The sequence below is a fragment of the Euprymna scolopes genome, chromosome 44 (genome assembly GCF_053919585.1).
Source record: "Euprymna scolopes isolate OS-2025 chromosome 44, ASM5391958v1, whole genome shotgun sequence".
Lineage (NCBI taxonomy): Eukaryota > Metazoa > Mollusca > Cephalopoda > Sepiida > Sepiolidae > Euprymna > Euprymna scolopes.
This window is the reverse complement of record NC_136525.1, coordinates 859761-871935: the sequence shown is the minus strand read 5'-3', so window position 1 is coordinate 871935 and position 12175 is coordinate 859761. Positions and strand designations below refer to the sequence as shown.

General features: G+C 34.1%; 1 protein-coding gene across 1 annotated transcript in view; it reads right to left on the bottom strand.

Annotated features, from left to right (window-relative positions):
* The window catches only part of LOC145268645 (acyloxyacyl hydrolase-like), an 86285-nt gene that overhangs the window by 56062 nt on the left and 18048 nt on the right, over nucleotides 1-12175 (bottom strand). Inside the window, exons 4-6 of the mRNA XM_080124124.1 lie at nucleotides 10324-10386; nucleotides 8194-8241; nucleotides 1459-1514 (exon numbers count right to left, since the gene is read on the bottom strand). Coding sequence (XP_079980250.1) covers nucleotides 1459-1514; nucleotides 8194-8241; nucleotides 10324-10386 — 167 coding nt within the window. The remainder of the gene's footprint in view (nucleotides 1-1458; nucleotides 1515-8193; nucleotides 8242-10323; nucleotides 10387-12175) is intronic.

Genomic DNA, 12175 nt, shown 5'->3' with positions numbered 1-12175 from the left:
TCTTAGAACTGCACACCTGTAGAATTGTCTTCCGTTTTCCTGCTTTCCAGCTGTCTATAATATGGTTATCTTCAAGCCCAACGTGAACAAGTTTCTGATGAGCCGTTCCACTTAAGTTAACAAATTTACCGAACTTCCATTACTATCGATTACTATATTGTCCTTTTGACTACTCTACACTCTTTAACCCTTATCCTTGAGTGGCCTATCGCCCTTGATAAGTAGTGACGCCTATGTAAAAAAAAAATTATATATATATATATATATATATATATATATATATACTTTTGACACATCCCAAGATCAGAGCGTAGTATCTGTTCTGATACTACATTCAATTTAATTAATTTGTCTTTAACACATGGAGGTCGAAACCCTTCTATACTAAGGCAATTATATTTTTGCTTACTTTCGGAGTGCTCCTGGGTGGGGAACTGTTCCCCCCCACACACACACACACACATTAAAAACGACCTTGGGTTACATTTTGCTTTCGTGGGGAAGCAAATAAATACCTACATACATATATATATATATATACATATACATGCACACACACACACACACACACACACACACACACATATATATATATATCAAATAAAAATTTATATATATATATATATATTTAACGAAAACTATCTATCTATCTATCTATATATATATATATATATATATATATATATATATGTATATATATGTATATATATATATTTATATATATATTTATATATATTTATATATATATATATATATATATATATATATATATATATATAATTTTCGTTACTTTTATGAACAAAAGCAAACCGTTTGAAATATAAAAATAAAATATTAATATAAAAAGACAACACTGTTCTCATGCTTCAAAAAAACTCATAACCTTTTAATTACTACTTAAACGTGGACATTTTAACATCATATATATGTGGAACTCGAAAATCTTTCTGTCAAACTCGAAAATTTTTCTGCCGAATTCGGGAATCTTTCTGTCGTACTCGGGAATCTTTCCGTCAAACACAGGAATTTTTCTGCTGAACTCGGGAATCTTTCTGTCGAACTCGGGAATCTTTATGTTAAGCTCGGGAATCTTTATGTTGGGCTTAGGAACCTTTCTCTCGAACTCGAGAATCTTTCTGTCGAACTTCGGAATCTTTCTGTTGGGCTTGGAAATCTTTCTGTGTGACTTGGGAATCTTTCCGTCGAACTTGGGAATCTACACGAAATTACAAACATAACCGTTTATTATTGATCCACGGTGGTAGCATGTTATTGTTCCGGCAGTCATTACTGCGTAGAAGCCCGAAGTAATTTGCAATTTTATTTTTGAGTGTTATGCGCACTGGAGATTGAACCTTCGACCCTTCAACTTACAACCGAATTTGCCAGGAACTTTATCCATTACGCCATGAACAACCAATAACAAAAACATTGAAACAAAGGAAATAATTTACTTACTGTTTCATAGCAAAACATATTTTCTTAATCAACGGAAGTTTACAAAGAAAGCCCATCTACAAAAAATAAAATAATAATGATAAAGACGAGTGAAAAAGAAAATTCTTTCTCTCTTTGAATGTCTCTCTCTTTTTTGCTATTTGTTTCTCTCTCTCTCTCTCTCACTCTCTCTCTCTCTCTCTCTCTCTCTCTCAATTGTGCTACGAGATCGGGCTGTTTGAAGATACTGTCTTCCTTACCTACAATGTAGCAAACATTGATGCTATTGCTTTTTTCTTTTCTCTTTACAAAACTTAATCAGATTCTTCAAAGTATGCATGCTCCTACCTTTTTGTGCTCCTATGTAGGAAAATATATTCTCGAGCACAAAAGGTTGCTCGTTTTAATGGTACCATTCTCGTCTTTGTAGCTCTTCGATTATTTAGTTTTGGAACAGCCCTCGTATGACAAAACACACTCTAGACGCTCGTGCACAGCTGGCAAAATTGGCATTGAGAATGATGGTAGCTATGTAGAAAATAAATTCTGGAGTGTAAAAGCTCAGTCGTTGTAATGATAGCAATTCCGTCTTTGTCGCTCTTAAACGTTTTGATTTTTAAAACTAGGAGGCTTTACTTTTGGAACGAGCTTATATATATATATATATATATATATATATATATATATATATATATATATATATATATATATATATACTAGCGATGGGGGCGCGCGGCTTTGCTCGTTGTAAAATACGCTTAAATATATTTTAATTTGCCAAGATTTAGTGCGTATTCTTATAGAGTCGTGATTTCAAAAGTAAAAAAAAAATTATTTGGGTGCCATCAATTAGAATCGAAATCGAAAGCAAAACTGTAGCATTCAAAGATGGTGACGTTACCACTGTACCAACGTGACAACGTGACACGGATATGAACTGAATAAAAATGACAAATAAAGTAAGATGAATGTACAAAATGTATAACGATTTTTTTTTTAATTTTGGTCCCATTTGACCCCTTTAAAACAATTTTAATCGGCTAAAGGCTCATAAAAGGATGGTTCATAAAAAATCCAATCATTTAAGGTCCTTGACGCCGCTCTGCGATTTTTGGTTTCGGAAGAGATAGAGTTTGAAAATATGGAGACAGATAGACACACAGACAGACATGCATATAATTTTTTTATATATTAGATATATGATGTTCGTCCATCGCATGAAATTGTTCTGCGTGTTCGAAGATGTCTTGTTAAACCAATTTGAGCTCTGAAGTATTTCCCCCATGTTGGACACATATGGGATAATTCTCTATCAGAGATGTTGCCTGCTGTGTTTTCTAATGTCACTTTTCCTCTTGCGTTCTACTGTTTGCAGAATTTATAATTCCCGCTCTTCTTCCTATCTGCGGGTCAGCCAATGAAAAGGAAGCGCGTTTTCAAAATAGATAAGTAATTAATATATAATAAAATTGCTACGCTGAACAAGAATCTTCCTAATATCCCCGCCGCTCCAGAATATAAAATTAGAATCATTCTACATGCATCCATACTTATCATAAAGACTATACCTTGTTATACTATAATTACCCATTTTGGACCAATTTCACTTATTAAATTGTTACGTATTGGAAACGTCTAACCACACACGAAAGAATGCATTTGTGGAAAATATCTGAGAAGCTCCCAGAATTATACCCTCTCAATGGTATATGAACATCAAGAGACAAGAGCCAGCAGAACAACATCAGTCAACCAGCTAGCTAAGCATTTTGATCAGGGCTGTCTCACAGATGAGGCTGAAACACTAAACAAGCCTTCCACAGAAATAGTAAGAAAGAGTCGACAAAAATACACCGAGACCTTCCAAAAGAGGAACCTTAAAGAGTAGGACCAACATCAGCGTACAAAGTATTTTCTGAGGGAACTCTCCTATGAATACATAGACAAAACAGGTTCCTTGGACTGGCTCAAAAGGGGATTCCTCCACCACGATCAGGAAAGGATTATAATGGCTCAAAACCAAGAATTGATGGCCAATGCATTCAAGAAGATGGCGGGTATCACTAATGACAAATGTACATTCTGCCACACGGAATTGGAAAGTGTGAGTCATCTAGTATCAAGTTCATGGGTTCTTTTAGGGGATGGCTACTATACAACGAGACATGATGGAGTATTAAGTACACCTACTGGACAATCTGTAAAAAATTCAACATCCAATGTAGCAGCAAATCCTGGGAGCATAAACCTGAAAGAACAGTTGGAAATGACTTATATACCATACATTACGACCATGTAATCCCTACAGCCACCTATATTGAAAATGCTGCTGTGAAACCTGACATAGTTATATGGAATAAGTCAGAGTGAGTTGCAACCTACGTTGAAGTGAGTGTTCCTAATGATGGAGGTCTGAACAGAGCTGAAATGTAGAAACAGGCCAAATACCAAGATTTCATGTATGATATGAAAAAAAACTGGAATCTTCAGGAGATATCAATCATAGCAGTTATTATAGGTGCCACTGGGCTTATGAAGAAGAACCTGAAGTCCTACCTAACTGATATTCCTGGTGAACCAAGACAATTGCACTTCTTTATTTTACACGGTGGTCACCACTTATCAAGGCCCGGAAGCCACTCAGGGATAAGGGTTATTGCAAGTACAGTACGTTAGTGTGGAGATTTAATGAAGTGTTTTCTTAAGGGGGCGGTTCATTAGGAATTTGTTAACGTTGGACTTGAAGACATCCAGGTTGTAGTCAGGTGGGAAGCAGGCAGACGGAACAGAGTTCTACAGGCGTGCAGTTCTAAGAAAGAAGCTTTGTTCATGGAATCTACGTTTTGATTTAGGCACAGATAAAGAGTGGGGAAAATTTGTCACCGTGGATTCAGCTAGACAGGTATTTTTCGTGAAAGATTGGCGAGGGGGGACCAGAGATTGGAGTTCAGACGAGCACCTGCCATGGAAATAACGATAAAACAAGGATAGGCTTGCAACGTCTCTTCTGTGGGAGAGAGGTTGCAGGGTAGAGAAAAGGGCATCCCCCACTAAGCCACGAAGTCTATTTTGTACTCTGTCAAGGCAGGATAGGCTGTTTTTAGCAGCTCCTGCCCAGATGTGGCAGCAGTATTCCATCCTTGGACGTACTTGGCTTTTATATAGATAGAGAATTGCATCAGTAGTGAGATATCTTCTGGGGCGGTAGAAGGATCCCACCATTTTTCCAGCGACCTTGGCAACAGACTTGATGTACGTGTTCCATTTCAGATCAGGAGTAAAGGACAAACCTAGAAGCTTAAGAACTTAAGGGAACAATGAGGATACTAAAAAGAGCTCTCGGTTGGTTTCAATAAAAAGCAGGGTAATGTTGGCAGCTGGTTTGGCTACCCCATTCTCAGCATTACAAGCTTCAAAAAAGAAAATTAAAAAAAAAAAAAAAAAAAGTAGTTGTGCAAAAACCAGTGAGTCTTAAGAATCAACCAAAGCCGGATGAATCGGGAGAAAGGCAAAGTGCTCAGACACTCCAAGTCGAAGTTTTTCCTCCTTTGGACATGGAGTCAAGAAAAAGAATAAAATGGCCGCCTTCTAACGACGAGGCGGGACATAATTTCGACAGCAATATTTGCGAGCTATTGCAACTAGCCGGACAAGGAAGCGTTGAAACACATGACCACACTTATATAGTTTAACTTTAAGCTAAAATCCATCAATCCCATACGATAGTGTTAGTATTTTAAATATTTTTTTTTAATCAGTTTGGTTAGAGTAAACGACAGAATGAATGAATCAACTCCATAAAATCATAGCAATTTTATTATATTTTATTTATTTATTTTGAAAATGCGCTTCTTTTCATTGGCTGACTCGCAAATAGGAAAAAGAGCGGAAATTATAAATTCTGCAAAGAGAACAGTAGCACAAATCTTTACCAGGTGGCGACATGGAGGATCGGATAACATGTCGGGGGTGGCTGTCCGAGCCTATCTGATGAGTAAGAACCCCGATATCGACAATAAAGGCAACAATCGTCACTGAGGACTACCTGAACACATTCGAATGTATTTTTCAATTTAATTTATTTTTTGGAGGGCTTTTCTGTGTTCGTGCATGATAGTTTAAGATTGAGCAATGCCAGGACACGGGCAGCTCGTATATATATATATATATATATATATATATATATATATATATATATATATATATATATATATATATATATATATATTAAGTAAGATGATTGATAATTAATAATTAAAATTAAAAATCGGTTTCACAAGGAAGAACAAACAAAATCGGTTTCACAAGAAAGAACAAACGATCGTTTCGGAAACGATGTTTTTATTGTGATAGGCATTGAGTCTTGGACAATAATTTTATCGTATAATTTTTTTAAACAAAGTCTCCTCATCAGCAAAAACATTGGGTGGGTTTTTTTAAAGACACCAAAAATAAACCTAGCATTTTTTAAGTAAGGCAAATGTATCTTTTAATGGGTCGCCTTCTAAAAGTCGGAAGTATCATCGTCAATGCATTCATTGGGTTGTTAAATGTAGTTTATGAATGCTTTAAAATGTTGATATTCTTTTACTTTATTTTAATTGTATTAATGAATTTACTAATACATTAAAATATACTCTGCTCTTTAGACTGTTGTTCTAATCCCCTTAATATATATATATAACTACTTCATTTACTCACATAGAATTAATATACGAAAGCATAAATTTATGCGTAAACTTTAAGTATTTACTTCAACAGTGCTCAATACGTAGGTAGAGCTAGTTAGTAAGTTATAAAATATATACTGTAGGAGCTAGTTAGTAAGTTATAAAATATATACTAGGAGCTAGTTAGTAAGTTATAAAATATATACTGTAGAAGCTAGTTAGTAAGTTATAAAATATATACTAGGAGCTAGTTAGTAAGTTATAAAATATATACTGTAGGAGCTAGTTAGTAAGTTATAAAATATATACTAGGAGCTAGTTAGTAAGTTATAAAATATATACTGTAGGAGCTAGTTAGTAAGTTATAAAATATATACTAGGAGCTAGTTAGTAAGTTATAAAATATATACTGTAGGATTCTTCAGGCTTATGCCTGAAGAATCCTACAGTGGATGAAACGCGGAATATTCATTGTAGCTTAAACGTCATATATATTTTATAACGTACTATATATATATATATATATATATATATATATATATATATATATATATATATATATATATATATATAACAAGCCGAGCATGCTTGGTCCCCTCTGGTACTGCATGTGAGATGACGCCACAAAAAATAGTGAAGAAATGATGAATGTGAAAAGTGTGAAGCGCTAATGTTGCCTTCATATTTTCGCCAAGTTTCAGAAAAATGCAGACAGCAATCATCACTGAGGACCACCTGAACATATTCAAATGTATTTTGCGATATTGGAAACCTTTTTATTTTACTTATCCTTCTTTCCTCTGGAATAATTCGCAACATAATGGCTCAACTTGCCATTATAACCTCCCGTCTCCTATGCCATGTTGGGGGGGGGAGTATCCTCTCGTGTCTTCAAAAGTCTGTATTCGTAACCAGCCCTTAGGCTCACACCGAGACGGGAACATACGGATTTCCATGCTTCAATCTCTCCCTATAGTCTGTTCCAAGTTGATCTCTACTCGAGATCAGAAAAATTCTCGAAATTATTTACTTATTTATTTACTAGCAGTTTATTACGAGCATTGCTCGGGTCCTAATTGACCCAAAATTTGCGGAGAAGTTTGGTGGAATTTTGAAAGGTCAAATTGTTGAACTTTGACCCTTTGACGGATAAATTTCCGGTCGAAAACCGATTTAAAAGTTTTTTTTTCCAAATCTCAATACCCCTTATGTCAAATCTCGAGTCTGTAGACTGAAAATTGACAGAGTAGTTTGATAGGGAAATGTAAACAAACAGACACACATACACACACAAACAATTTCACTTGTATAAATATATAGACTTGCGGATTGTTATCCTCAACTTCATATTTGTTGCTCCACCACGTTTCGGCCAACTACTTCTTCTGGCCTTCTTCAGGATAGGAATGCCCATGACGCAGTGCATAGAAGCATTGAATCTCTACGGTTCTAGGTGAGCATTGTTGGAAGATAGCGTTTCAATCCTACCCAAAGCGGGCCAGAGGATTAGTTGGTAAAACGTGTTGAGACAACAAAAACTATGGAAGGCAGTAATTACTGGGGATACAGTTACAAGACTCGGCATTCCTATCCTGTTGCGGTTGATCACCTGAAGAAGGTCAGACGAATAGTTGACCGAAACGTGATGAAGCAACAATAGCTATGAAGATGAGGATAACAGTCTGCAAATAAATAAATAAATAAATATACAAATGTTTCCAATAAGAAAATATATAAAACGTTTTTTATATAGGCTCATTGACCTTGAGCCTCGCGAACCACTCTCGAAATAATAAAATAATTTATACATGCTCCTTAAGCAATTTAGGTTTGCAAACTGGATAATTTGTTCGAGTCGCCAGCTCTAGGAAAGTTGTCGACCAGAAGTAAGGAATCCTTCTTCCACCAGTAGTTTGGTGCAATGACATTTACAGTCAGTCGAACAAGTTTCACAATACAGTTTTCCTAATACAGACCATTCTTATATCCCGATTTACAAGATAAAAACCAAAAAGCATGATGTTTTGTTGAATAGAATGTTTGTGTAACTTGGGTTAAGGTTAAATATAATGTTTATGTGACTTACGTTGGGACCCATTTCATTCAAGTTGCCGAGTATATTGGCCAGGTTATTCTGAAACAAAGGAAAAAAGACACCTCTTTTAACCGTTGACTATTTAAAGTTAAAAAGGTTTCATCTGTCAACTGTTGGTTGCAATATGTTGTGGTCCCTGGCTTTGGTAGAGATCATTTTTGACAATGATAACGTCTTTAGGTTTGTCAATAGCCATATCAACATTTAATATAAAATGAGCATAAAAGTGATGCGATAGGGAAGAAAGAAAATGAAAGCTATAAAGAGACGTGCATGCATATAAAAAATGGGAATAAATAAAACAGTGAAAAAATAGAAGCGTTACACATTGGCAAGTGCTAACTAAAAACGTGAACAGTATTATAAATGAAAAATTGATAAAAACGAAATTTTATAACAAAACATTTTTATACTACAATTTTTTAAGAATAAAAAGTTTTTCAGTTAGTAAATGTTAATTTATTGCAAATTCTATGTATAATCAAGTCGGGTGCCAGATCCTGAGTCAACGGCACCAAATATAATGGCATTAAGGGGTTATGACTGTTCAAACGTGTGGCCGGCTTCAGAATTCTTGGGAAAACTGATTTCATTGACCGAGCCTTAGAGATGTTTGAGTATACTTTGAATAAACACGTTCCTGTGACAACTTACTTGGTTTAAGAAATGAATCGAAACAAAGCGGAGAAAGAAAAAATATAGCAATTAGTAAAGTTTGCTAAAGAAAGTTGAGTAAATAGTTACAAGTCTAAATGTTAATAGTGTGAATAATATGTAAGTAATATACGTATGTGAATATTTGGCAGCGTAGCATTGGTTGTGTGCGTTGGTTTACCTTGTTTTTGTTACTATATGTATATTTGTGAGTAACAATTCGTTTCTGTTCACCTAATTCTTGCTAGTGGGTAAGAATATGTCTGCGGAATGAAGAAAGCTTGTAGATGAGATATTGAAGTGTTCCTTTTCGCCTGTCCTTGCCAAAAGCTTGGGTTTTTTCGTGCACAATTAGCTGTTAGAGTTTTTGTCTCGCTTTTGATCGTTTGTATTAGAGGAGTTTCGAATTTCTTGTCAGCTTATTACTTTCACATGGACAAGTTACTTTTAGGGTTTAAAACGATTTTCATTGGTTGAAAATACTTTAAGTTAACACGTTCCTGTAAAAACGTACTTGCTTTTGGAAGTGAGAAAGAAAGCGAATCCAAATCAAAGTAATATATTCGAGCCACTTGGTTTTATCAGAATCGCTTCACAAAACTGCTACAAATCCTTATAGAGTTGCCCACGCCAAGGATTGAACCTCAAACCTTTATATGGTTCAATCCTCAGTGTGAACGGCCGGAAATACAATTTCAATTAACTTAAAATTTTATCCAGTCATGGCTGACGAAACGAGAAGATGCTAACCTTCTCCGTTCCATGGATAAAATAAAGAGTTTCGTTCGATATTCTTAAGTTCAGCAGAAAGATTCCCAAGTTTGACAGAAAGATTTCTCATTTCGACAGATTCCTCATTTGAACAGAAAGATTCTAGAGTTTTATAGAAAAATTCCAGAGTTCGATATAAAGATTCTCTAGTTTGAGAGAAAGATTCCAGAGTTTGAGAGAAAGATTCTCTAGTTCGACAGAAAGATTTCAGAGATTGATAGAAAGATTCGAAATTTTGACAGAAAGATTCTCTAGTCCGACAGAAATATTCCAGAGTTTGATAGAAAGGTTATCTAGTTCGATAGAAAGATTCCAGAGTTCAAAAGAAATATTCTAGAGTTTGACAGAAAGATTTCAAAGTTCGACAAGATACACCTGAAGAAGGTCGGCGGTTACATTAACTAAAACGATGAAAAGATAACACCAAAGATGCCAACCGTAACCCAAAACTCCAATACCCATAAAATTTTTATCTCGAAGTGAAGATCTATCAAAATAATCCCCAGACTATGCCTGGACTGAAGAATCGAATCAGGACAGTGCCAAGTGAAGAGTACATCAGGAATTTTGACAATTTTGTCCGTTGTATCCAAGTATGTTTATTATTCAATACAAATAAAATAAAGATAGTTGGAGATTTGTGATCTGAACTTGGTGGACAAGTCATGCTAGAGTATTACAGAGATACATACTTACTTGACTATTTTTAAAATATTGTCTTATTTTGATTTGTTGTCTGAAGAAATCGTTCTTTTTGTTCTGAAAAAAATTAAAAATAAGAAAAAATCTCAAATAATAATAAACGACTTAAAAATCAAAAATCAATACAAACGTTATCGATAATCAAATATCAATACAAACTTTATCGATAATCTAAAATCAATACTAACGTTATCGATAACAATATATTTTATTGCAATTAGTACTTAGATGTCAAAATGGCCAACTCCTGGGTCAAATATTTGATTCATTTATTGATGAAATTTATATGCGAGTGTTCTTTTAAGGGCAGGCATTGCCGCTGTAGAGTTGCTATATGTATCCGGTCGGTGCAAAAAAAAATGCCGTTTTTAACATGAAAACGACATTATTTTTGCACCAATCTAATAGTTCACTATAACCTGTTCTTCTAGAAATTATATATATATATATATATATATATATATACATATATGTATATATATAAACATATATATATATATACATATATATACATATATATAACATATATATGTACATATCAACATATATATACATATATAAGCATATATATATATATATTGTATATAAACAATTTTGTATATATATATATATATATATATATATATATATATTTAAAGTGTTTATATACAAACATATTTATGTATATATATATACATAAGCATATATATTAGGTTGGGGCAAAAATAATGTCGTTTTTTGACGTTCAACTTCATTTAAAAAAACGGCATTATTTTTGCACCAACCTAATATATATATAAATCCTTGTAAAACATTTAGCCATGCTGACGACGGGTGGTACCCAGAAGCACGTGTTCATGGATAACCTTTGTGGATGAAAAATTATTTAATAAATATTTAAATAAAAAATATTTAATTATTTAACAACAGCAACAACAACAACAACAACAACAACAATAATAATAATAATAATAATAATAATAATAATAAATACGTCCCAAAAATGGGCCTACGCAAATAAACAAAGGGAAGGTAACTCCCTCAACGCTTAGGTAAGCGAAACAATTAAATGCAACAAAGTCGCCAAAAAAAATTATTTTAAAAAAAAAAATTTTAAAAACTTAATTGTGCCTGCACTGATGATCCCTGAAAAGATGAAACACTAGTGTCTGTAGGTATTTAATAATTATATATATATATATATATATATATATATATATATATATATATATATATATATATATATATATATATATATATACTAGCGGGGGTACCCGGTGTTGCCCGAGTGTTTGTTTCCGGGACGGGGGGGGAGTTTTAAAAAATGTTATTGTAGGTAAGTAGGAAGGATCAAACCCGGAGTCATGAGTAAAAGTAGGAAAATAAAGTGTGGAAAAAAAAAACATCTGCAACGTTAACAGTTCGGCCACCAAGAAAAGTCCATTCCAGTTGTTTAGGAAAAAAAAAAACGACTACGGTAGGTCGGCGCGAACGTGAAAATATAGTGTGAATTGTCCAGCACGCTAACCACTACGCCACAGAGCACTGCAGCTTAGTTTAGTGATTTTAAATAACTTCACATGAAAGAACTACGAAGCCAAACCGGTGTTCTCTTCTCAACTGTTCCTTGTGAACGATCCCCAAACGGTGTTAAGTGGTGGCAGGGGGAGGAGGAATTTATTAGAGAGAAAATATTTTACCACTTCCATTGATCTTAACCGATTTTGGCCGTGACTTCTCAGCAGAAAAAGTATAGAAATCTAAGATTATCGAGGAATTTGAGAAATAATAAGCCTATAACACACCTCAGATATTGTTCTGCCGTTTGTGCATATTATATTTGCATGAAATATCTTGATTTTTAATC